Source organism: Nuphar pumila, chromosome 8 (genome assembly GCF_984573655.1).
Source record: "Nuphar pumila chromosome 8, dmNupPumi1.hap1.1, whole genome shotgun sequence".
In the NCBI taxonomy this organism is placed as follows: domain Eukaryota; kingdom Viridiplantae; phylum Streptophyta; class Magnoliopsida; order Nymphaeales; family Nymphaeaceae; genus Nuphar; species Nuphar pumila.
The window spans coordinates 24,255,871-24,282,925 of NC_143256.1; the positions used below are offsets into that span (position 1 = coordinate 24,255,871).

General features: G+C 38.2%; 2 protein-coding genes across 2 annotated transcripts in view; both read left to right on the plus strand.

Annotated features, from left to right (window-relative positions):
• Nucleotides 1–10,441, plus strand: part of HEXO3 (beta-hexosaminidase 3) — a 49,541-nt gene extending 39,100 nt beyond the window's left edge. The window contains exons 9-14 of the mRNA XM_090015301.1: nt 3,100–3,159; nt 5,224–5,257; nt 6,954–7,052; nt 7,121–7,180; nt 7,732–7,982; nt 10,075–10,441. Of these exons, the coding sequence (XP_089871427.1) occupies nt 3,100–3,159; nt 5,224–5,257; nt 6,954–7,052; nt 7,121–7,180; nt 7,732–7,982; nt 10,075–10,241 (671 nt within the window). The 3' untranslated portion in view covers nt 10,242–10,441. The remainder of the gene's footprint in view (nt 1–3,099; nt 3,160–5,223; nt 5,258–6,953; nt 7,053–7,120; nt 7,181–7,731; nt 7,983–10,074) is intronic.
• Nucleotides 10,442–13,697: 3,256 nt separating this feature from the next.
• LOC149829809 (uncharacterized) lies at nt 13,698–26,459 on the plus strand. Its single transcript, XM_090015302.1, has 5 exons — nt 13,698–13,754; nt 24,341–24,622; nt 24,704–24,940; nt 25,049–25,126; nt 26,151–26,459. Exons 1-5 carry the CDS (start codon nt 13,698–13,700, stop codon nt 26,457–26,459), a joined length of 963 nt encoding a protein of 320 aa, XP_089871428.1.
• Nucleotides 26,460–27,055: the final 596 nt, after the last annotated feature.

Below are 27,055 nucleotides of genomic sequence, written 5' to 3' on the forward strand. Positions count from 1 at the left end.
AAACAAAATCCATGGTTTTCTTCAAAAACATTGCCTAAAGCTTATTTAGGCTTTTTTTTTCATCCGAAACAAAAGAGAACACCCGTACCTTTTTGTCGTTAGAAAAGAAGACATGGACGAAATGTTGGACAATCGGAAAATAGGATGGACCATTCCTCTTCTTCTTCTCCTTCTTCTCTTTTCCTTCTCCTTTTCCCTCTTTCTCTCTTTTCCTCTCTTTCTCTTTCTTTCTTTCTTTTTTTTTTGTGGTTTAAATAGGAGGAATAGGGAGCGACCACCCCCCTTTTTCCAGACCCTTCTAAAGTGGGTTGGAGAGAGGACTTCCCACATGGGAGTCCTTCACCCTTCTTTCCAATTTTCTAGAACTCTAACTTCGACTTTTCTAAAATTTATTTCCTAATTCCATAAATTTTTTATTCTTTCTATATTGTTTCCTTACCTTTTTTTGATTCTTATCGCTTGGCAGATTTGGACTCTTCTAGAGACTTACCATTAGATGAATACTGAAATTTGAAATTAATTATTATTTAATATTAATTATTAATTATTTATTAATAATTAAATATCTAAAAACTTCCAAAAGGTACCTTATCCCTTTGGGAGTCTTTTAACTTTAAAATTACTTTAATTTAAGCTGTATAATAAATATAAAGCTGTATTTTAATTTGATCTGGATCCAGATCCAAGATCCATATCCAAAATCCATTTGGATCTTAATCTGGATCAATTCCTAATTAATATGGGTCTTGGACTAAGTACAGATTCATATTAATTTGGATTATATATATTGGATTCAGTCCAATCCAAATTCGGATTCGGCCTGTCGAGGCGAGCCTTTTTTGAAAAATTGCGATTTTCGGGCCAACCGTAGCTCGAATTCAGAAAAGTAAAATATTGTTGAACTCAGAATTTTGAGACGCATCTAACAGTATGTACTTTGAATTTTGCCTACAAAATTTCTCTAAATTTAACTCAAACTTTGCTTCAATTTAAAGGTTAAAAATAAAACTTTTTATTACCTTTCAGTTGGCTTATTTAGAACTTGTCGATGAGACCTGGGCCAAGCCTAGACTCAATTAACATATTCTTAATATCGAAGGTTTATTGATTTTCCTTTAATACTTAGACAAATTTTCAGAAATCTCAATTTTGATTAAGTATGAAAATTCATGATATTACATAAAGGATCAGAGCATGTCAAATTTAACTAATCTGATTACATAGTTTCTTTCAATACATTTTAGTTAAGTTTTTTTTGAGAAACTGATACCCTTTTATCGTAATGGTACTATCAGATATGCACGATATATTAGTATTATAATGATTGAATGAAAGGTTTATGGTAACCTTATAGCATGCAAAAGCACAATGATGAAAAGAAAATCACATAAATGGTGATCATCGCCTTCACAGAAAAGATGCTCGAGTTGGTTTGAAAGACTAGAGCATGTAGAATGGGTCGTCAGTTAAAATAGAACCTAACATATCCATTTATCGTTATGGTTCTGTCAAAAAAGAGGATGTGATGGTACAAAAACTCCGATCAATAGGTTGTTAACAACTACACTCGAGCAAATGACTTGGCGACCCCAATCATCGGAGTTAGGGAACAGGGCTACCAAAAATTATCCTAGGTGGCAGTTCTCATGGACTTCTGTAGAAGTTGGATGCATCCCTTGAGCGAGTGGACTCTTGAGAATTCTCTCTCGGTCATTGACTGTTCCTTTAGGAGCAGACTCAGCTAGTTGTCTGGGGTATCAAAATACATAGCATAATAAACCCGCAGATAGTCTTAGTTGTTTCTACTTTTCTCCTGTGCATACCCTTAGGACAATTAATATCGAAACAAAGTTATCATGTTCATTTTACTTATTTTGACTTGCACACCGCGAAAGAAACAACATATATGTTAGTTTGGTTCTGAATTCTGTTATCATGCTAATTTTGCTTATTCTGAACTGCATATCATGAATGGAACTATGCACTTACCATATTTTTATCGACCTGACCCCATTTCATGGGAACAAGCGATGATTAGGTCGGTACGCCAAGCGATGGTACAATAGTGTGATGATATCAAGATAAGGCTCTTTCCCTGACGTTTCGTTAATAATGACATCTTTTGTAATTTGGTAAAAGAGTTTCTTTGAAATTTCACTTTTCGTATAAACTGTAAAACCTTGTTTTGAATCTATTTGGTTTTAATGAATGTACGGAGTTATAAATCCGTTGTGTAATGAAAAAGGTTCACCCGTAATGCGCCCAAGGTTCGTTGACTTGTTAGTTCAAACACCATTTCCGCTGAATTACTATTTTAAACTCTAATAAAGGAATGATTACAAGGCTTTAAAATTTTTCCTAAAAAGTTACAAGTCCAGGATTTTTGGGGGCGTTACAATTATCCTGCATTCCACATATATATATATATATATATACACTTTTTGAATACATATATAAGTATATATTTGATTAAATATGTATTTTTCATTTTTTATTATTATTTGAACTAGCCTCATAGGCATGACTAATAGCTAGTATGGCTGTCTCTCGCCTCTCTCTTTTGTCTATAAATATGGCCGTTTTTTCCATTGTATGTATGTTTGTGCTAGGAGCATTTTATTAATAAAATTAATATTTTCAAGTGTGTGCGATCTTGTGATTGTGAGCTTGTGCTTTAGTGCATTTGAATGTGCCTTTAGAGGCTTGTGATATAGCCCTTTGTGGCTTGTATTTTGCATTAGTTCCCATTGTGTTTTCTTGTACCTCTTGGAGGTTATTTCAAACAGTACTCTCATGGGTTGTTTCAGCCTTTTTAAGTTAAAGGTATTCCACCAAGGAGGTTGCTAGTTTTATGTTTTTCGACAATGTTCCTTAAGGTTGTCAGTGCTCTGGTTTTCTACGATGTAGCTTCAACTTAAATCTCAAATGATTATTCCTTTATTAGTTAATTTATTGATTGTTTTTGCTAGAAATTGTGTTTCCCAATTCTTGTGCTATGATATTTTTTTAGTCAAATCGTTTAGGATAATAGGGGAGCACTTGAATAAGTTCAACTTTTACAAATTGCAGTTTGATATGTAATTATTAACTTCCATACAGATTTTAGCAAGGTCTTCAAGTTCAGATTTGTACATTTGGGAGGCGATGAAGTTGATACAGGTGATTTTAGAATTTTATTTTTTAGTAGAATGTTAACATGTGAATCTTGAGTGTATTTTAAATTCATGGCTACTGAATTATGAGCATGGAAGATTCTGTGGAGAATATCTTCTCTAGTATTCATATTTGTATTATTTAATTAACCTTGATTGTTCACTGAGACACTTACAGAACAGTTACAGATTCTCACTATGTCCAAATTTAGATTTCATGCATGGACCCTCATATATATGGAGTAAAAATAATACATTTTAATGTATTCATGAGGAAAATTCAGTGGAATCTTCTTTTCAAGGGAGCACTTCAAAGAGAAAAAAAAATTGATTTTAATTCTTCCTCTGTTTCCAGCTCTGTTCTTAAAATAGATGATATCAAATTATGGTTGATAAATATCCTCATTGTGTGACCAAAACCGTTGAAGAATAGGAATAATTTCAGATACTTAAGGATTCTTGCAACATCGCCGAATCTTTGCTTCCATCTGAAGTTTTCCTTTCAGTAAATAGAGCCATTTCTTTAAGTTAACAAAGTACTAAAGTTATTGCCATGACTTGGCTCAATCTTCATTGTCCTTGCTGCTTTACAAGTGCAAGATTTTACTCAGCTTCACCTCTATGGTACAAGCTATGTAACATGGATGCTTCTAAACCCTTGAATCACCCACGTCAACATCACCAATTGCGGGTGCACACCTGACACAGTTGGGTGCTGGTCAACAAATATCAGGTGCATTCAAACCTGCACATAACCATTTCTGTCCAATTTTTTACTTTTTCAACTTTGACCAAGTCCAAAATTGTCCAAGTTCAAAAAGCACACTTAAAAACCTAAAGAAACTTGTATAACTGTATAGTTGTGAATGCACTACATATATAGCACACATTTGTGTGTGTGTCCATCCCCAGCCTAAGTTTCTTGAAATTTCTGTGTTGCACCCATCCAAAGCTGGTGCAAGTGGAGTTTTCTTAACAATAGGCAGTATTAAAGGTGTTAAAGGCCATAGTCCAAAAGTAATTTGAAGTTAGATGAGGACATACCTATTATATAGATGATCCCAAAGGTTTTTCTTTAAATTGACTTGTGTTGGCTTTAGGAAAGCAGTTCTTTCAGTCACTATAACAGTCTATGTTGCACTATCTCTTTTTCGTCTGGCATCTTCTTTGAGGAAGTAACCTCCTTTTTCGGTGTTGTATCAATGATTTTACCAGTGCAGCAATCACACATTAAACTGCAGCTGCTGTCTATATTTTATGCAACCTTTTCAGAGAAAAAGCACCATTCATGGCAAAAATCTGTTTTTGTTTCAGCTGCCAAATTTGTTGACATGAAACATTTTTAGTCAATAGATCTACTTCCGTACTTCGGGCACTTCTTATATCCAGTGAACTTGGTTAAGACTATGAGAAGTTTGTTGGAACATTTCGACCACAGAGCCAGCATCTGCATCAGTTTCTATAGGACGCTGTTGCTTTATTGCAGTCGCCAATTTTTGAATACTTTTCATTTGATCCAGCCTTCTTTCAGCATTCTTTCGATGTTTTCATTTGGTCTAGAGTTTATATAAGTGATATTTCTCTTTCTTGCTTCGAAAAAATTATTTTGAAGGAGATAAAATTGTTTTTGATGAGATTACCTAAGAAAATAATGAGATAATTTTTTTTTATTGGATTACTTAATTTTTGTTATTTGATTACTTAAGAAAACTGTTTATTTGTTGCATTTAGTTAAAGTTGTACAAATGTTACTGATGATGCATATGAGTTCCCTTCCATGGAATATGTACTTTTCTTTCCTTAAAGGCTCAGATGTTCCTTTTTAGGTTTCAATATTTCACCAGCATATAATATTTAGATTCAATTTTTACTGCTATTATTGTTTTAATATACCACTAATTTGCATTTCCTGCATATATCAGCTATTTTTCTCTAACAATTGCACTTGAGCATATTTTTTTCCATATTGCTTCGAGTTAAGACAATTTTCTAAGGTCATTGTTTGTTTATGTGGATGATCATAAAGCACAGCAACAATTTACTAAGACCTAATTATTGTTATTGTTTGCAGTTTGCTGGTCTTCAACGCCTCATGTTAAGAGATGGTAGTGACACTTAATTTTGTTAGCTCAAGTTTTTTTATATGAAGTTGGTGACCTTGTGTCTCATTGATTATGCGTTCTGTATCTGTACAAAGTTTTTTCCATTTTAATTTTTCATTTGTCTAAGTGCACTTTTTTATTTTTGCACTGTCTAGTTCACAGAAAAGGCTTTGATTTCCAGATTTGCATGTGTAATAATTTGAGTGTACATTTCCTTAAAAAAAATTTGCTCTTTTTGAGCATAGACAAAAAAAATAAGGCTCCAAATGAACCAAAAAACTAGTGTTTCATTTTTAGTGTTTTTAGATTAAAATTGAAGCTCTTGTTCCTTTCAAGTTTCATGGTATTCTGTTGTGGGTGTCTTCAAATCTGGACCCGGTCTGAAAATATTTTTGGTGACCGTACAATGGGATTTCCAATGGGGGTTTGTGGTGGTAGTAGAGGGATCGGGCCGTTAGGCTTGAGACTGGAGCACACCAAAAAACTCTCCAAGGGTGTGGAGGCAGATCCCCCGCAGTATGGACCTGTCCAATTTTGTAAATTTTCCCTTTTGTACCAGTTAGGGTATTATGCCCTTGGTCATATTGCCCTTGGTCATATTTATAGCCGCCTCCTTTTGAGAGTTGTGTATTGGGGATTAGGGTTTTGAGAGCTTTCTGTCACGTCTATGTATTTTCCTCACACGTAAGTCTGAGTGCCGAACCACGTAAATCTTATGTTTTCTCTTGTTCTTTTCTTCCTTTCATCTTGTGGTTTGCTTCGTTTCCCTTGTGGTTTGCATACCATATTCAGATCCTTCTTTCGTGAAATATCTTCTTTACCTGCATAAAATGATAATCATGCACGTGAACTCATAAGCAGAAACTCCACTTATAACTTTTCTCAACTAGAAAAGTAAAAACGAATACAGTTTCAGCTGTTTCTTTCTATATATTCTGTTACTCTTCCTCTTCCAGAAACATAAACCTTTCAGTATCCATATTTTTGTCTTATGAAGCCAATTCTAGTTAAACTTTATTTCTCAACTGTAGCGATGTTAGTATTGCATATAGCCATTCCCCAACTGTTAGTGTGGAAACTGTACCTATCATTTTTAACAATTCATTGATAATGTCTATGTAACCGTGTAGTAGTGGATGAGTTCCATGGCAAGTTTTTTGTGCTTAAGCTTAAAGCATAAGTGACAGGCAAACCAAATCGTTCTAGGCAAATGAAAGGTATAAAATAATCATTGAAATAGGATACGGTTGAAAGTGGTTTAGGAGTTGCTTGTTTACAGGTCAACAGTCGAAATGGGATCTTTTCCCCTGTTCAAGCATATATTACTTGAGCCTTGATTTGAGTATATGTCAACTGTTTGCAATGGCTTATAGGTTATTTTGGGTATTGCTCTGACTGAAAAGTTGTTTATGCTTTTTATCAGTTCCCTTCATCTCACAACTTAAAGAATTAATGGAAGATTTGAATAGGATCTTAAAGAATTAATGGAAGATTTGAATAGGGCTTTGATTGTATCATTGGCAGATAACAAGTGGCTAGGCAGCAAGTTTATGCCTTTGTAGTCCTTTGTGCATGAGATATTAACGTTTTCTGCTTGGACTCTGGCCTAGTCAAGTTTAACTGACTGATTCCTGAATGTGCTTAATCCTTTCCCATCTGATTAAAAGTTTCCTTAATCAGCTTCACTTGTCATATGCAGGCTTGATCAGCATGGCTTGAATGGAACTGAAGCATATAAATACTTTGTCTTGCGTGCCCAAAAAATTGCACTATCCCATGGATATGAAGTTATAAATTGGTGAGAGAAACTGCCTTACACCTTATGTCAATTCCATGTTTTAATTCACTTGTTTCGGAACCATGCAGGGAAGAGACATTCAACAACTTTGGCAAGCAATTAAGCCCAAAAACTGTGGTCCACAATTGGTACTTCCCGACACACCTTAATATAAAGTGACAGTTGGTACCCTCTGCATTTTTTCGTTTTCAAACTGCCACCATCAGAAAACTGAACATGCCAAGTCATTTAGTGAAAGCAATCGACGAATCTAAGCGTGCATTACATGTCCACCCATCTGAGCCTATCTAAAGTTTAGGTAAACTATGATCTAATATGTATTTTGACAAGGGATCGGTTTGGATGCATATGACACGAAGAATCTGGAAACCAGAAGTGTCTGTGACATAGCTTGGACCTCTAAATGTTTGACGTCACACACGACTGCATTTTCTTTGATGCTTTAGACAATACACCATGGCTAAAAGGGATCTGTGCTTATGTGGATGCATGGAGTGATCTTGGAATCCCATCAGATTGAACATGGTTAACTGTCTAATTTGTCTAGCTCCTGAAACACTCACTAGCTTAATCTCTTGTGTCAAAATATTGACTCCAATGCAACGAATTCTATCTGTTCATATAATGTTTCTACAGAAGTCTGTAATTGTGCTGGCAATGACAAGATTTCTACCAACAGGCTTGGTGGGGGTGTCGCTCAGAGAGCCGTCGCAGCTGGGCTCAGGTGCATAGTCAGCAACCAGGATAAGTGGTACCTGGACCACCTGCACACCCCTTGGCAAGATTTTTACATGAATGAACCGCTCACAAATATAACAGAAGAAAAACAGCAGCAATTGATTATCGGAGGGGAGGTCTGCATGTGGGGAGAGACGGTCGATGCATCAGACATCGAACAAACCATATGGCCACGTGCAGCAGCAGCAGCAGGTATGCTTCTATGTCCCACTCAGTTTGCACTTAGGAATCAATCAAGTGAAGTTTGTCATTCAAATTCTATCTATTGGAGCTCGTGATGCAACTATTACCTTTAGTCTTTAACCTCACCAATTCGGCTATGTTCTTTTGTTTTTTAAGAACGGAGAAGCCACCTTCGGGATCAGAGACCTAGTCGCGCTGGCTATGCCTGCCGTACTTACTTTTCCGGCAGTGTAAACTCGTAGCGCACCCCTTTGCCCTAGGGAGTCGCTTTGCTTAGGCACCAGTAAGGGACATAACACCCTTTCCCTTTATTATAGCCAAGGGGTTGATGTCCATGGGAATGAAACCCTGACCACTTGTCTAGTAGCCAAGGCCCCTCCCACTACACTAAACACCTTGGGGCTTTCTTAATTGTCGTATTAGATTATACTAAAGCAAAAAAAAAAAAAATTTAAAAATTCCGAGACTTAGCACGTCTGGCGGACCAATCTGTGCTCATCTCTTAGAAAAGGGTGCTACTGTCTATTTTTTTCTTTTTATAATCCTTTTTTCGCTCTCTCTTCGTCATGGGGTATCAATCAGAACTGAAACTTTGAGCGGCCTTTGTCCAACTTGAACCGTATAGGAATCTCTTTACTCGATATGGATGACTCACAGCGGCTTGAAAAGACAGGTCACTTAAGGTGGTTGCCATAATGATGTGCAACTTCCTCTCTCTATGTATATTTTCCATACCTGATCAATAAGGAGCAGGGATGGCACTGGGCGGGGGACAAGGTCTCCACCCCCATCCAGTCTTTAAAATTTAACTTCCATCCCCGGTCCACCCCTATGGCGGGGGAAACTTTAGACCTCCACCCCTGCCCTGTCTCAAAATACTAATCCCCATCCCCATCCCCGTCTCCACCCCTGCCTCCGTCCCCGCCCCACCTCCCCCTCTGCCTCGTCCCCTGCAATTTTACCCACGCAAGAACGACCATGCACCAGACACCATGGCTTTGCGCACCTAATCCACAAAGAATGGAAGAGAAGCGGGTGAAGCAAAACCAAGCGACATCAGTTTGGGGTTTTTTGGTGATTCGACCGATCGATCTGGTCAATCGGTAAGATGATAGAGGAACCAAAAGTGAGAGCAGCGCAAATAGAAATAGCAAAGGAAACCAACGATGGTGATCTGAATCGAGGAGAAGAGAAAAGGATACCTACGGGTACGTGGTTGAGGCCAATGTCGGTGCTAGACGGCGACGGAGATGCGATTGGTGTCTCCGTAAGCGGAGATGGAGACAGGGCCCCTATAGTCCATTTTGGCGAGGGCAGAGGGTGATGGCGTGGGGGTCAGCCCCGCCCCTGCCCCCGCCCCATTGTTTTTTGGCATCTTCCAGAAGCTCGATGTCGAGGACCTGTTGCTGAGCGTGCCTCTGGTTTGTCATCCCTGGAGTGCTGCATCCCTCAACCCTCTTTGCTGGACCTCGCTCGACCTCCATGCATGGGAGCGCCTCTTCCGCAGGTTCTTTCCCCAGAGAATGACCCAGATCGTCCTCGACTTCACGAAGCTCCTCAGGTTTGTCATCGACCGCAGCTGCGGAAACCTCAAGTCCATCATCTTCCCCAAGTGCGACGTCACCAACGGGATCCTGCTCTACGTGGATAGAGATGGAGTGAGGGAAGAAGAAAGGAATGAGGGAGAGATGGTGTCGGCCAACGGTGGTCGGCGACGGCCCGGCTCCAGCAAGAATCTAGATGGGGAAGAGAAAGAGGCAACGACGATGGTTCCGACGGATAAAACATAGGGTTAGGGTTTATTTTTTGATTCAGGATCTTTTAGTAATATGGGGCGGGCGGGGCGGAGGAAAGTGTCGGTCCATCCCTGCACGGGGATTAATTTCATCCCCACCTCCATCCCCGTTTCATGCCCTCCATCCCCGGTGCAAACGGGGCGAGGCAGGGTGGGGCCCTGCTTTCCCCCCGGTCCATTGCCATCCCTAATAAGGAGCGGCTGTGACCCTTCCAGTTTCCAGCACTCACACGCCATTGATTTTAACATACTGAGATTTAAAGATCTTCATTGTGTGTGCTCATTAGTATTTTTTTTTTCATGTAGAGAGATTGTGGACTCCCGTTAAGATGCTGGCTAAGGATCCAAGGCAGGTGACGGCAAGGCTGGCTCGCTTTAGGTGCCTGCTGAATCTAAGAGGGGTGGGCGCTGCTCCACTCAGTGGAGTAGGAAGAGCAGCCCCTAAAGAGCCCGGCTCCTGTATCAAGCAGTAGTAGAGCCCTTGACTCTTAAGACAAGCTCGTCGGAGGTTCCTTCAAAGTTCTACAGGGCACAGCGCAAACTGAAAAGTACATCTTGTGACAGATTCGTACTTCCGGAACCTTTTGTTGTAAGCTTGGATTTTTGGAAGGTTGTTGGTTCACATTATTGGTGTGTCCCATAATAATTAAATGAAAGCTGCAAGATTTTTTTATATGACGAGGAACTTCCTCACCTAAGCGAGGAAAACCTTGGCCCCCCACGACTACCTTTCCTTACGTGGCCCACCTCAAAAAGCTATGGATACACCCGTGCGCCAGCAGGGTTTGATCTGGTGCCTTCATCTCAGCACCCTCATAATCACCCTGCTGGCCACACAGGAACTCCCAAGGTAGTGAAAGCTGCAAAATGTCATACTGGCAGTAAAGACCAAGTTTCACCAAGGGGGCTCTGCTTGTTTGGTCCGACGAGTGAGTTATTATAATGCCTTCAAAATTAATTTTTTTCTAATATATAATAATGCAACGACTAAGTTTCAACTGTACCTACGGTCGACCTAAGCCCAAGCATGAGCATATTTTAGTCTTTTATTAATAGATTCAGTATGAAACCACCATTATTAAACTGATTGAATGCATTATATAAAATAATCACTAACTGAAATGACTCATTAATAACATTGTCTTAATCGAATTAATCTAAAGAGTTGGCTTGTGCATGGATCGGCATTTAATAATTTCTTAGAAGAAAGTTCGAGAAAAATGCATCCAATTGACAAAAAACCTTTTTTAATTGTGTTGGAAAACACAATAAAAAATACCAATTTAAAATCGGTTAAACATTTTGATTTTTTTGTTAAACATCTCGGGCGGGGTACAATAACAAAATACATCACATTCAACTATAAATATAAACTTAATCTAAATATCAAATAGTTCCACCTAAAATATAAATCATTCACATATTCTGTTTTAAAGTTAAGAATTTAAACAATCAATCAAAATATTTAATTAAAAGTCTAACCTGATGTCTCTAGGACCCAAACAATTAGTTTCACGTAGCACCCTTGCAATATTCACTCTCACATGGTTATTCATTACATGATTTTTTTTTATTTTGAAAACAAGTGTGAGACTTTAAAGAGCTTCAGTAAAATTACACAAGCATTGCATATATACAAAACACTAAGCCTGCATAGTCATAAGCTTGCATAGTCATGCATCAATCACATTTCATAAGGTATATTCTTAAACATTCAATTGTACCACTAAACAATTAAATTCATGGATGCAAATTATCTAAATTCTGCACAACCAATTATATATCAACTTAGGCATGCATAAGATACAATTATAAATAGATAAATGAATACATAAAAGGAAAGTGAACAATTATTTTATTGTTTCTCTTTTTACCAAACCCTATCGGGTATACGTAGGGTATCACAAAATAAACTATATTACTTGGGTGTTTATTGTGCTATGTGATTTGATTTTCTAAGAGACTGATTAAGTCACACTCATCAAGAGCGGTCCCAAACCAAGAGAATGCCCTCCTAGTGGCTTGGTTACATGCTAAACATGATCGATCCTAACTTTTACAGAAGAAACATACATACCACCTATGATTAAAATTGGTAGTATGTCCCTTAACTCCTGAAGACCTGAGGACCAACCGAGCTATTGCTACTCAAAGTATTTTTTTCATAGTTAAAGGGTTCAGAGAGTTTATACCACCTATCATCTTCAAGGTAGACATGTGTCATTCCAGTTCAACACACCTTGGTAAGGCATAACTGGAATCCCGCAATAAGTTTATCTTTATTAGGTCATGGGCCAGTGCAACTATCATATATGAATAACCCATTGCAATAATTAGATCATGGTTCTCTTTTGGAACCTCAGATCAATATATAAATTTGTTTAAGTATCCATGTGCATGCAACCCTATGAGCATCTATTACCCTATATGCATTTTATGGTCACATACTCTATGACATAGAACTACATGCATTCTTCATAACACATGATAACATAAACATGCTATGTATAACATAAAAATATACTGAATATAATACATTAAAGCATACATAATCACCACATGCATATAATTTACATATGCAAAGTTTTCCAAAATAGTTTCCTTTAAAAACATTTAATTCTAAGATTTTCAAGCCAACAACGAGACAACCATGCATAATGGCAATCAAATATAAGCCTAATTTTTTTTATACATTCACATGTATATGTCTGAAAGCACGCTACAAAATTTTAGAATTTTAGAAAATACTGTTTAGGAAAAATGATTAAGTTTTTCGGGTTACGTGGCTAAAATAGCTCGAAACCGCATCAACTTTTACAAACAAGCTAAAATGCTTATCAAATCAAATCCCAAATTCAAAATCATGTTAGAGACAATATTAGAACACATCTAATATCAGTTCAAATATCAAATATAATCAATTCATGCTATCATAATTGTATTCAACACTCAAAATAAATCATGAATCACGTAGGAGCCTATTTCTCTAAAATTAGGCTTTCGTACACCTAAACCGTAGATCACAAGCTAAAATTTATTTTTGATTTCATCTCAATAATATACATTTACGTCAAATTTGATATGAAACACATGTATTTATAAAAAATTTAAAAAAATTTAATGTAACGTCCCAAAATTTTCAACTTGTAAACCTATGAAATATGTTTAGAAGAAATCTTTCAAAACTCAGAGTTTTTTATTTCAAAAGTCAGCGGAAATAATTTTTGCTTGAGATAAGTACAAGTTGACAAATTCTGGGCACGTTAGCGCAAAAACCAGCAAAAACACATTAGCAAACAGTTGGTGGGCCAAAAAGTATATATATATATATATATATATGTGTGTGTGTGTGTGTGTGTTTAAATTTTCAGTTTGTACAAATTTGGGGGTTTACCCCTGTGAGCAAAAGTACAAGAAAAATTCAAAAGAGAGCAGGTAGCCAAGATGCAGGTAGAAAGTGTGTGAGATCTCAAGCCATGCTGCATTACGCCATTGGCCGTTAGAAGCACCTATTCGTCACCTGCCCATAAAATGGGCCAGTTTCATGAAAAATTGGTAGGTGAGCAAAGAAATGACAGTAAAAAACAAAAGCTAAAGCAAAGCATGCTCACAGGATAAGCACATGTAGAAATTAATGGCAAATTAGCATGCAATTGTCTATGAACAATTAATTCTATAAGCAGAGAATAACTAAGCAAAACAAAAAAACTAACACAGTAAGCAGTTTAACCAAACAGTTGTGTGAACATGATATTCTTAGTTTCGATATTATCTGACCTGTGGGTACGCACAGAAGCAAAATATAGAAATAACAGAGACCGGTTTGGGGGTTTATTATGCTATGTTTTTTATGCCAAATAGCGGACTAAGTCCGTTCCTATGAGAACAACAAGTGGCCAAGAGAGAATCCCCCAAAAGCATTCGTGGCCATGGATGCATCTAATTTCTACAGAAGTGCATGGGAGCTACCACCTAAGATAATTATGGTAGTCCATTTCCTCTAACTTTGATGACTAAGGAAGCTGAGTCATTTGCCTGTGGGGTGGTTGTTAACGACCTGTCCATCAAAGTTTTTGTACCATCTATCATCTTTCTTGATGAACCATAGGAGGCGAATGGGCAACACAGAGGTTTTTTAACCGATGCCCCATTCTACATGCTCTGGTCTATTAGACTCACTCAAGCATCTCACCTATGAAGGCACAACATTATTTTTTTGTGTTTCAACAAATATGCCCAGTGCACGCTTCAAGGTTTTATCGACCTCTCGAGCTACTCATCATAGTATAATATAATGTCCCTGTCAAAAGGACACAACTACGATGATAATCATGGTTTCTCAAAAGATAACCCAACACAGAATCAACACAAGTAAATCCATGCTCAGTCTTTATAGCAAAGGTAACGTACATACTCAAGATCGCTGCTGATCCACACATTTTTTTCAAGCAACTCGACTTGGGCGAAGCTAGCTGTCTCCAACAGAATACAGGGAAAAGGCCAGCATAGCTATGCCACTGTGCACTCGAGAAGTCTGGAAACCTGTAAAGAGAAAAAACTCCTCGAGATTGATGCATCAATACATGATTTTGCATTTTTCGAAAAGAGCCAAAATCGGTACACGCAACTGCATACCCAGCGAAGCTTGCCTAAGCAGAGTCTCAAGGGGCAAGGCCTCACACAGGGCACATCAACTCAGAAAGAAACAAGGGAAAACAAAGATGCAACAGTAAGTGCGGAATGTAAAGGCATAACGTATATGCAGAAAAGTACAGACAAACATGAAATGTATAAACATAATTCGGAAAGTAAATGTGGAATGTAAAGATAGAAAATAAGTGTTGAAAAGTAAATACAGAAGTATGCCTAGGCATTTAAGGCACAACAACAACAAAAAAGTAAATAAAGAGAAATAATTGTCCTTTGCTTTTCCATATTTGTTCATTTTGTTTTAGCATTTTGTTCGTTTAGAGTCTTTTTGCGCAACTTGCCCCTACCTTAGGGGGTTGCGGGTCTGCGTACGCATGCAGGCATAGGTGATGACGGTCTCGGGTGTAACGACCCCAACTTATACCCTTTGAAAATGTGTTTTTTTTTTAAACAGTGCATAAAACTTTCCAGAGACCTCGGGTCTTCACAGTTCCAATTCCAACTAGATAGCCAAATACCACAAACGAACTTACAACCATCATCCATACGTACCAAAACAAATTTTTTATTTATGAATAATAGTAAATTTCAGAGACAATGTTTTATTCAACTGAAAATAAAGCAACAACTGAAAGAAAAGAAATAGTCACTCTGTCCCCTGCTGAAGCTGTCAAGATCCAAGTATGACTCTCATCCATTCCCAGTAGCCAGTCCAACCTCACTGCTCACCATTTTTTATGAAAAACCAACAAAGTAGGGTGTCAGAACCAAAATTCTGAGCACAACTACTTCTAAAGAAATCAGGTCAGAGAAAGAACATGGATAAGATTTCATATAATGATTTAAGTGAGTGCAAATATAACAATTTGCAGTGTTTAAGAAATCACACATGCAACATGTTTCATATACTCACCAAAAGGGAACAATAAAGCAATAGCATATAGCAAGCATTAAGTAACCAAATCTTTCAGCATCCTTTTAGGAAGTAAATTACATACACCCACCATCATATCATGATTTAGATAACAATTCAATTATGTACGATCTAGTGTAGACAGGAAAATGCATGATTTCTTTTCGATGCATGAATTCTTTTATTATCTTATCTTTAAGTTCCTTTTTTTTTCTTTCCATATGCATGCCCTATTAAATGCATACAACTTCAGGTGCCTCTTTTTAATTATCATTGCCCACAGATACACCAAACGAGTACAATCCTCGAGGTCAAGTTAGGTGCTTAGAGTAACTTAGCACACAATTTATATTTTATTACTCGGTTGCAACTTAGCCCTCGACCGAATCACCTTCAGAACATTAGACCTCCACATCTAATGTCGGAGACACAAGGGACACCCCACGCCTACAAGTGTCACTTTTTTGGTACAAAAAACAATCATAATTGTGACCAACACACCACCCCCAAGCAAAGTGGCAGACTCTTCCTAAAACCGTGGTCAATAGAAAGAACCTCAATATCGAGTTCAGGGGACAAAATTACAACACACAAAATTTTGTATCCTCACAATCTCTCCAAGACCGGATCTCTAAGATCTCCATTCTCCAGATGGAAGACCTCAGAACATATATTACACTGTTCTAATTTCTTATATTTTTATTAAAGTCAATTCTTTAAGTTTGCAACACCATATGCAAAAGTAAAGTGAGCACCCGCATCCTCCCATGCGGGACTCCAGCCTGTGAGGACAACTAGAACAGTGTAATAGTATGCCATACCAACTTATATGGTTTAAGTGATACAGTTAAAAACATATGTGAAAAGAAACCAAACCCACGACTCTCCAGGCCGGTGATGCCCATTTAAGTCATCGATGCATCACATTATAAAACCAAAGTAGTGTTTTATTCATAACACTAAGCCAAAGTGCCAAATGCATGTGCACTCATGCAACCACAAACCCAATTATAAGCATGCCATTTTTCAATCATATGCATTCTTACTACGTGTGCTACCTCCATCACACACATGTATCCATTAATGCATGTCTCCTGCGAGAGTGCGTGCATGCGAATAACCCCCTCAATTTCGCTTACTTATGTTAAATGAGACATCAATAATCTAGTAGAAGCATGACCACATTTTACATGTATAATCATAACATTGCTCATTTCCAACTAAATCTGCATCCATTAAAAACTCACACTCTTCCTATCAAACTGAACAACATATCACTGTAGGAGATAAAAAGGAATTATATATATTTTTCTTCTTTTTGTTCTAATAAACAAATCCAGCCAGCCAGTTATACTCTCGTTATGCCACCACATATTGAACAACATATTAAAAAGCATATAACCCCATCAGTTATTCATATGATAACCAAATGAATATACCTTAGTCAAATCATGCATCTAATATTGAATAACGAGAATTTTCACTAGAATTATACAGAATACAACGAAATATCCATTTAAAACTTGGTTCAACAACCAGAAATGTTGATTTTAGATAAACAGGTTCACAACTAGGTGTGACAGGTAAAGCGTTCTGGTTTAATTTTATTGTCTAACTATATTATGTATTGTATTTACTTGTCATTTATTCTTACATTCTGAAATTTGATTAACAAAAAGTAAATCTTGGTTTTCCGAACATCAACAAATGCGAGACATGTCAGATCACAACATAGCTACTCAAAGTTTACACTGAGAGGCATATCTACAAGGAAAGGACATATTCAGTCTTTTAACAGATCAAAAGTAAAGAGACAGTAAGAAAATATGCCATAAATACACAAGTAAATAAATCATGACTGAATTCACAAGAATCACAAGTTCGACCTTATTGACATACCCCCCTCCTATATATATATATAGGTTCATAACATGAACAAAACCCTTTTGTTAGGAAAATCTGACCCCCCCCCATAATCGTAGATTTTTCGGTTTAGGGATAACAAAAACCCTAAATCATGGATTTCTTTTGGTTTCCCACATGCACACACACCCGACACACTCGATAAACCCAAAATTTTTAAGAATCCTACCAGTTATACAACCATTCTATTGAGATTCGAACTTGCCACGACCCAATCGAAAGTGTCGTACACCAACTGCTCTACCCAATGAAGCGGCAACCCTATTGAATCTTGAAAACCAAGAAAACAGCCATCTAAAAGGGTTTCCATGGATTCTCATCTCGAATCCATACACGTAATCGAACCCATCTTCGATTCTTCACCCAGATTCCAAAGAGGAACCGTACCTTTCTTCGGTGAGTTTTCCGATGATCGGAGGCTACAGTCACGAGGGCAGGGCCGACTGGTGTTGCTCCACTCACTGCCATGATAAGGGGTGATCGAGGAGACCGGTGATGGTTGCTGGTAGCCGGAGCTTCGCCGGTGATGGAGCTCCCTTTCGGTGCGCACGAGAGAGAGAGAGAGAGAGAGAGAGAGAGAGAGAGAGAGAGAGAGAGAGAGAGAGAGAGAGAGAGAGAGAGAGACCAAAGTGAAGGGGATGCTTCCCCCTTTAACGAGACGCTCCCCTTCTCTTCCTCCAGAAGAGTCGAAGGGAGTCGGTTACGCCTTGCGTAACCCCCTCTTTCTCTCTTGATCTTTCTGCAAGAATCATGCCCTAGGCAAGATTCTTGTTTCTGTAACTTTTGAAAGCACTCACACGGGTCCGGGTCCGAGCCCCCGTGACCTGCGACGCTGAGTCCATTGTTAAAATGGATCCACATCGCCCGTGAATGATGGATCCTCAGTTGGATCCTTGTGGGTCCAACTATGGATCCGACCCATTTTACAAAAACTTTTACTATTATTTTTCTTATAACCAATATTATTAGTTATTTATTTATTTTAGAATTGTTATTATATGTATACTTTAATACCCATTTTGTAGGTTTCTTATGGATCCGGGTAATGGGTCCGAACTCTGCGACTTGGGATCCAGGCTGGTTATAAGAGTGGATCTGTCTAAAACTATTTACTGCTTTATTTATTTTATTATGATTATATATATATATGGGTATATGGATCTAGAAGGTGGACCCCGAACCCATCTACGCACTATCTTAATTAGTTATCACATGAATAATTCAATTAATTTAAATTATTTCACTTATATATATACATATAAGTTTATACGAGATAAGTATACATAAATATCCCTTTATGGGTCCTGGATCCAAAATTTGGATCTCACGCCCAAATTTAGAAAAATACCCATTATTTTCAAATAAATTTAAACAAATAATTATAAAAAATCAAGGTTATTACATCCCTACCCCCTTAAAAGAATTTCATCAGCAAAATTAAAACGTACTAAATAAGTGTGGGTAGTACCAAAATTAAATATCACACGAGCCTAATGATTGACAACTAAGAAGATACCTTAGACCAGATCAATCTGATTATCCTGTGTAGTAGTCGTAACAACATAAACCCTCCCATTGGTCTTCCACTGACCCTGTTGTGGCTGAGGTATCTGTTGTTGCTACTGCGGTGGTTGTTGTCCTTTCTGAGCCACTGGTTTGTTTGGACAGAAAGGAGTAATGTGCCTTGGCTGCCGGCACTGATAGCAAATTCTCTTGAACAACGGGCAAAAACTAGTGGATGGCTCTTGCCACACTTGCGACATGTTGGCAGGGTCTTTCCTTGTTGTTTCCTCTCATGGGTCCGCTGCTTCTTGCCACCCTGAGTCTTTCCTCCTGCAAGTGGGTGTTTCCTCTTTCCGCCTGAAGCATCCCCTCCATTGATGCCTCCCTTTTGTGATACATTTCTAGACCTCTCCCAGTCCTTAGTCAGAACGGTAGCCGACTCGATTGCATCAGCCAAAGTAGTTGAGGGCTCCCCTCCATTGATGCTCTACAAAGGGAGGTAGGGGCGAAGCCCCTGCCTGACAGAAGGAGGCAGTGCTTCACCCTGCCTGCCGGGAGATTTAAACGGAAGGGGTGAAGCCCCTGTGGCATAAATGGAGGCAGGGCCTCGCCCTGCCTACCGAAAAACCCCGGGCGGCAGGGGCTGGGCCCTCTGCAAGATGAGAGGAGGCAGAGCCTTGCCTTGCTTGCCGAAAAATATGAGTAGCACGGGCTGAAGCCCCTACCAGGCTGGAGGAGGTAGGGCCTCACCCTACCTGCCGGAAAGCTCAAGCGACAGAGGCCGAGGCCCCTGCCAGACGGGAGGAGGCAGGGCCTTGCTTTACCTGCCTGAAAGCTCAAGCGACAGAGGCTGAGGCCCCTGCCAGACGGAAGGAGGTAGGGCCTTGCTCTACCTGTCTGAAAGCTCGAGCGGTAGGCACCAAGGCCCCTGCCTGATGAAGAATGCGAAGAGGAAGAAGACAAACAAAAAAAGAGGAAAAAGACATCGAGGGGGGGGGGGGGGGAAGAGAGAATCCTCATCTACGACCGACAAAACGTTCGATGTCGGTGGGGGGTCATCGGACTGGTTGCCGAAAAGGGAAGAAACGAAGAGGCCTAGGGTAAGGTGCATCGCCGATGCACGTAGGGAGAGGAAGAAGACAACGAGGGGGAGAGGAGGTCAACGAACCTTGACAAAGGTTATCGTCTTCGATCTCAGCACTGGGTCACGACGATCAACTATCTCTATCGACTTTTCTTCGAATGTCAAGTCCTTTTAAATGTCCACATCATTAAAGTGAATGATGTGCCATGGGTCGTTAACATACTTCCTCAGCATGGATACGTGGAAGATGTAACATTGACAATTTTTTGAGGCTTTTTCTAGAAATTTTGATTTTTTATATTTGTGATAAATTTTAAATTTATAATTTTTAGCTAGAAATGCACTAAAGATGTTTGTGAGTTTATTTGAGAAGTTTAAAAAAATAATGGAATAAAAATTTATTTAAAACATGTTTAACCCTACATGCCTAAAGCTTTTGGAAATTAGGGTCCTAATTCAATAAAATTCAGATATTCACCTTAGTAGAATTAATGCAAATAAATAAATTAAATATTTAAATCTTTGAAAATAAACTAATAAAATTTATTTAGGTGTAAATTTACTTAAATTATATTCATTAGAATTTATGTGAATTTTGAATTAATTTACAAGGCATTTTAATGTAATTTAGAAAGAATTTAACTTAAATTTCATGGAATGGATTTCCAAAATTAACTAAAATTTATAAAATGATAGGAGTCCATAGGTGGGCCCTTCCATCCTATGTGGCATCCTACTTAAAGTTGTAAATTAGAAAAAATTACATAAAACAAAACAAACTTGAAATTTGGGTTAAATTAAAAAGTTTCTAAAAATCAAAGAAAAGCTTGAAAAGTCAAAACTTTCTAAAAAACTATAAAAGAGCCCCATAAGGGGGGGCATGGATTTTGTAAGAACTTAGAAGGTCCAGCAAGGGCTGGACCTCCCTTTAGGTATTAGAAAGGTAAGAAAAAAATGATTTATTAAAAAAAAGGAGAAGTTGAATTAGTCAACTTGCTTGCCAAGCAAGCAAGTTGCTAATTTATGTAATTGGAAAGAAAGGGTTCCATGGGGCTGTCGACCAGCACCATGGACACCCATTAATTATTAATTAGGGTAGATATAATACATATAATATACTATGTTATAAAGCCTGTACTTATAAAAAAAAGGGAAGGAAGAAAAGGCTTAAAAAAAAAGAGAAAAGACAAGAAGAAGATATACGGATTTAGAATTTTTTTTAGATTAGATCAAGGGCTTGGATTTATCCCAGCTCTTGACCTAATTCAAGGATATAAAAGAAGAGGAGGGGCTCATGCCCCCCTATTTTGCCATTTAGAATTTTTTTAAGTCATCTCAAGCCTTTCTCTCTCTCCCCTTTCAAAACCCTCTCTTTTTCCTCTATTTTCTCAAACACCATTGGTGTTTATCCCTTGTTCCAACAAGGGGAGGGGCTTCACATGTTTGAGGAAAGCCTAAGAAGGTTCTACACTAGGCCATGATGTGCTTGGAAGTGACAAATCATGCGAAACAAACCCCCTGTGCATGAATGAACAAAAAATTTGACAAAAAGGTAGGTGATCTATACTCTACTTGTAAAACAAAATTCGTGATACGAATCCATAGACCCTAAACAAACTCTTACACATGTGGGTTTGGCCTAGGGTTATCAAACCATGGAAAAAGAAGGGTTTTCTGGAGGAAAACCCGCTTTGAAAACATGATTTACTCAAAAGCAGATTTCTCAAAAAAGAAATCTATAAATTTTGAAATTTTATAAAATATGCTATAATTTTTGTGCAAGTATCAAACTGGGTTGGTAGTATATGATGTTGTAGATGTTTTTTTAAAAATTTTATGAGTTTTTATGGTCAAAATCTTGAGATATTGTAATTTTAGTCAAATTGGGTTTTTCAAAAAAGATTTTGGTAAATTAGAGAATATCGTGAATTTCGTGTATGAACCCATATAATTTTATTTTTGTAATTGGTGGAATATATGCATAGGGAGTATTCTATGATTTTTGTAGATTTTTTTGAATTTTATTTGCACATAAATTCTATGATTTATTCTTTTAATTATGTATTTTTTAATTAATTTCTGAGGAGATAATGCATATGAGAGACATGTCGATTTTTTTGGCTAAAAGGCTGAGGAAAAATATGATTTGTCTCAGGGATATTAGATCAGACCTAGATGTGTAGTTTTATTATGGTTTTTAATCAATTTTTATCAAAAAAATTATGGGTGTATGGATTCGGGTGACCTGGTTTGGGGCCACCCGAATGCATAGACCCGAAATTACAATTTTCTGATCAGACATCCGGCCAGTAAATCACTCATAACTATGTCCTCCAGAAGAGTTTTGATGAGCGGTTTATTGCGTTGGAAAACTAATAAAATTTTCTATCTATTATGAAATTTTGAACTCTGTTAATGGTGTGAGTTCAGTTCGGCAACAGTTGGAACTCAGTCTGATATTTCAGTAGTAACATATTTATAATTTCCTCATACAGAAAAATTTTTACGAATGGTTTGCACCTACAAACAGTTTATGAAATTTCCTATGTTCTGTAAAATTTTTAGCTCTATTAATCAACTGGGATTTTTTTTTGTGAACTCTATAACAGTCAGATAGAGTTGAGAGTTTCGCAATTTAGGGTTGGTCTAGGAGTCCAACCCCGATTCATACGCAGTTAATTATGTTTCATGAATTTTTACGTATGATTTGAATGCCTAAGATATTTACATATTTATGTATGATTTATACAATGTATGATGTACGCTTCTTATGTCATGAATGTAAAGGGTCATAACCGATTATATTGCTCAAAGGGAGCTAAGTGTAAATTGATGGACCAAAGGGTCCAATATGCAAAGTATGTTGTTAAGTTTCAAGTATTAGATGTAACTGCAAATTAAAACATACTATGATGATATTGATGTTTCAATAGTATGGATGCTCAAGTTTATGTTCTTTATTGCATTGACTATGTACATGCATATATGTTAATCTAAGCATAAAATGAATGAGATTTTCATATTCACATAAGCCTAAGTATGTTAAAAGCATGATTTAATAAAAATTTTAATGCTTTATAAGAATGCATCCATTGGCCGTAAAGTTGCCAAGAATTTAGATGTTTCATGAAAAATAAAAGTTAAATCAAGTAAATATGTGAAATTTAAATTTCAAGATACTTGCTAGGAGAGTGACAAGTGATATAAAACTTTGTGGGGCAAGCAAGTCTTGAGCAGGGAAGGTTGCTCCTCTCCTCACACGATTTTATGGGAAAACCTCTACATTAGATTGCAGCACAGAAGGTAAGATACTCGTGATAAAAAACTAATGCATCGGGTTGAAAGGTGTTGAAAAACTCTCTCGTACTATCGTCCCTCATCCCGTCTTGGTGAAAGGGCCCAGCCAGGCTAAAGCCACCCCTATATGTAAAACATCGCCTGAGCCATGGTCCTGATTTGGGAGTCATGCATGTGTCGTATCAACAGGGTTAAGAAGTGATAACTTAAAGATGTATGTGCATTAGTTAGGCATTGTATGCATCATTTAAGAAATGAAATATAATTTAAGATAAGAATTTACACATGCATTCGGTTACTTCTGCATATGATAAGTCATGCATATTAACTACTCATGCATTTGAATTTCTCTGAATGAATGAATAGATGCTCAGTTATTTAATTTAGAAATTGAATATGCATGTCAGTCGTGTAAGTAGTTCATTTAATTTTAAATGTTAAATTATGAAAATATGATGAAATTCCTGCTTTGTATTCTATTTTACAAGTTTAGTATATTTCACTCTACTAAGACATGTGTGTCTGACCCTATTTGATTTAATATTTTTCAGGTGATGAGTACTTACATGCGAAGGCAGAAGGTTACGACGGAGACCGAGCCTACCTTTTGTTTGTCTTTGCAGGATTTTTGGACTCTGATTTTATATTTCAATTAAATTCAATTCAAGGATAATGTAATAAAGTTTAAACATGCATAGACATTTGATTTATTTTATGCATGATTAATTATTTGTTAAAATTTCGCAATGGTATGATTGCAAGAGTTCATGTGAAGTAGCACGCCAAGTTTTAGACATGTTGAGTTTTTTCACTATTATTTGCTAAATATTTCAAAAAATTTCACCATTTTTTGGGTTATAAAATATGAGGTGTTACAACTTGGTATCAAAGCATAAGGAAAGAATGGCTCGAAGCTCGTCCAGCTGACCACCATCGTTGTAAGTATGTTTAAATTTTTATTAGTTTTGATGTTTTATTATGGAAATTGTATGCCTATAATTGTTTCTTATGATAAATACTGCAAGAATGAGAACTTAGATATAATAGGGTCACATGAATAAGAGTTTTTTATTTATGCTAAACTTAAAAGTAATCTAAATCCATGTATGTGTTTGTAATTGGTTGATCGACAGCCCCCAGGTTGGACTGCCCAGAGGGACTTCATTTTTGAAGCCCTCGCGAATCTGACGGTCTATTGTCAGAACCATGCTAGCAATGAGAGTAATGGCAATGGTGTAAGCCATCAGCATGATGGGCATGTAGCGGCATCTGCTGCCATGATCCATGGAGCATCTTACAAACGCTTCATGGACTTGAGCCTTCCTACTTTTACTAGAAAGAAGGACCCTGATGCTGCAGAGGAGTGGGTCTGTGCCATCGGTGAAATCTTCGAGATCTTCGAAGTACCCATTGAGAGGCAGGTCTCCTTTGCTGCTTACCAGCTTCAGAGCGATGCCAAGAGCTGGTGGGAGACGACACGCAAGGTACGCTACACGCTAGAGGAGCGACGCGCCCTCACCTGAGAGGAGTTCACAATGGTGTTCTTAGACACCTATTTCCCTCAGTACGCTCATGACTGCAAGATGCAGGAATTCCTAGACCTTCGTCAGGGCTCAATGAAGTTGGTGGAGTACACTACTCATTTCCAGCACCTGGAGAAGTACTGCCTGCATGCGTATACTACGGATGAGGCACGAGCCAAAAAATACATGCTTAGACTTCGTGATGGCCTGAGGACACGGGTGCTGACCAGCTGTCCTCAGAATCTCAACCAGGCCATTGAGATGGCCATAATACTTCAGGTGGGCAACCAGTGAAACCATGTCCTTTATTTCCCAAAAAGGAATCCTATAGATAGTAATGACGTTTTTGTGTCACAGGACGATTGAGAGTCTTTTAAGAAGACTTAGCCTAGGCGCTTCTACAAGTCGAAGGGCAGTGTGAGCAAGGTCCCTCGACCTGCTGTTAAAGAGCCACCTGCTAATAAGGTAAGAGCGCAACAGGGTGGTGTACAACCACCACAGTTGCATGCGATTTGCCAGCACTGCAAAAAGAGGCACCCTAAAGTTTGCTATAGAGTTTTTGGTGCCTGCATCAGATGTGAAGAGATGGAGGCACTTCATCAAGGATTGTCCCAAGAAGCTAGCTTAGGAAGGAGCCATTCTGGAACCTTGAGGCTCGCAACGACCCCAATAGCCCCAACAACAACAACCTCAGTAGCCCCAGGCTCAGGGACAAAAGAGAGCCACATGATGTGTCTATGTGACTTCGGTAAAAGAGTTGCATGATGACATAGATGTCATTGAAGGTACAATTCTGATTGCAAAGTTTGATGCTAAAGTTCTCTTTGATACTGGCGCGACACATTCCTTTATGTCTACACGATTTGCAAGTTTGATTAATGTTGCACCGGTCTCACTCAGATATATTCTTAAGGTAATCACACCATCGAGCGGTAGCTCTATCGCTCATACTTACCTACCCAAGGTAGAGGTCATAATTTTTGGGCAAAACCTCCTTGCCAACCTTATCCTGTTAGATATGGTGGGTTACAATGTTATACTCAGCATATATTAGATATACGAGCACTATGCTTGTATGATCTGTCGTGAGTGATGCATCCAGTTTACTCGCCCCAATCAACTTGTACTTGAGTATAGGGCCAGTAAAAAGGAGAGCAAAGGATGACTTATTTCGGCCATGAAGGTGCACCGATGTATGAAAAAGGGATATGAGGCCTTTCTGTCCAATGTGTCCTTGATGGACCCTAACCCTACCCCTACCCCAATAGAGGACTTGGATGTAGTTCAAGAGTACACAGATATTTTCCCAGAAAACTTGCCAAGCATACCGCCTCACAGAGAGGTGGACTTCGCAATCGAGTTAGTGCCTGGAACGACCCTAATATCTAGAGCATCCTACCGTATGGCCCCAGCAAAGTTAGAAAAATTGAAGAAACAACTGCAAGAGTTGATAGACAGGGGCTTTATACGGCCCAACGTTTCACCTTAGGGAGCCTCAGTCTTGTTCGTCAAGAAGAAGGATGAGTCTATGCGTTTATGCATCGACTATCATATGCTAAATCAAGTGACGATCAAGAACAAGTATCCTCTCCCTCGGATCGATGACTTGTTCGATCAACTTCACGAGGTCAAGGTCTTCTCTAAGATAGACCTTCGATCAGGATATCATCAGTTTAAGATCAAGGAGTCAGATGTGCAGAAGACAACATTCAAGATGCGGTATGGCCATTATGAGTTTCTGGTGATGGCCTTCGGGATAACCAATGCTCTTGTAGCATTTATGGATCTGATGAATTAGATCTTTTGGCCCTACCTGAACCTCTTTGTGATTGTATTCATAGACGACATTCTGGTTTACTCAAAGAGCGAGGAAGATCACAAAGAGCATTTGAGGATTGTCCTTGAGACACTTTGACAACATTAGTTGTATGCTAAGTTCTTGAAGTGTGAGTTCTGGCTGAAGCAAGTCATGTTCTTGGGTCACGTGATCTCTAAAGATGGGTGTCAGTGGACCCTGCTAAGGTAAAAGCGGTCTTAGACTAGAAATAACCTAAGAGTGTAACAAAATACATAGTTTTCTCGGTCTTGTGGGATACTACATAAGGTTTATTCAGGATTTCTCGAAGATCGCTTCACCTATGAAAAAGCTACTTTGCAAAGGAATCAAGTTTGTCTGGACTCAACAATGCGAAGAGAGCTTCCAAGAGCTTAAGAAGAGGCTCACTATAGCCCCCATACTCACATTGCCTTTGGGACAAAGAGGCTTTGTGGTTTATAGTGATGCATCCGGTACTAGTTTAGGATGCATGTTGATGCAACACGAAAAAGTGATCGCCTATGCATCACATCAGTTGAAGGTGCATGAGCGAAATTACCCCACTCACGATTTAGAGC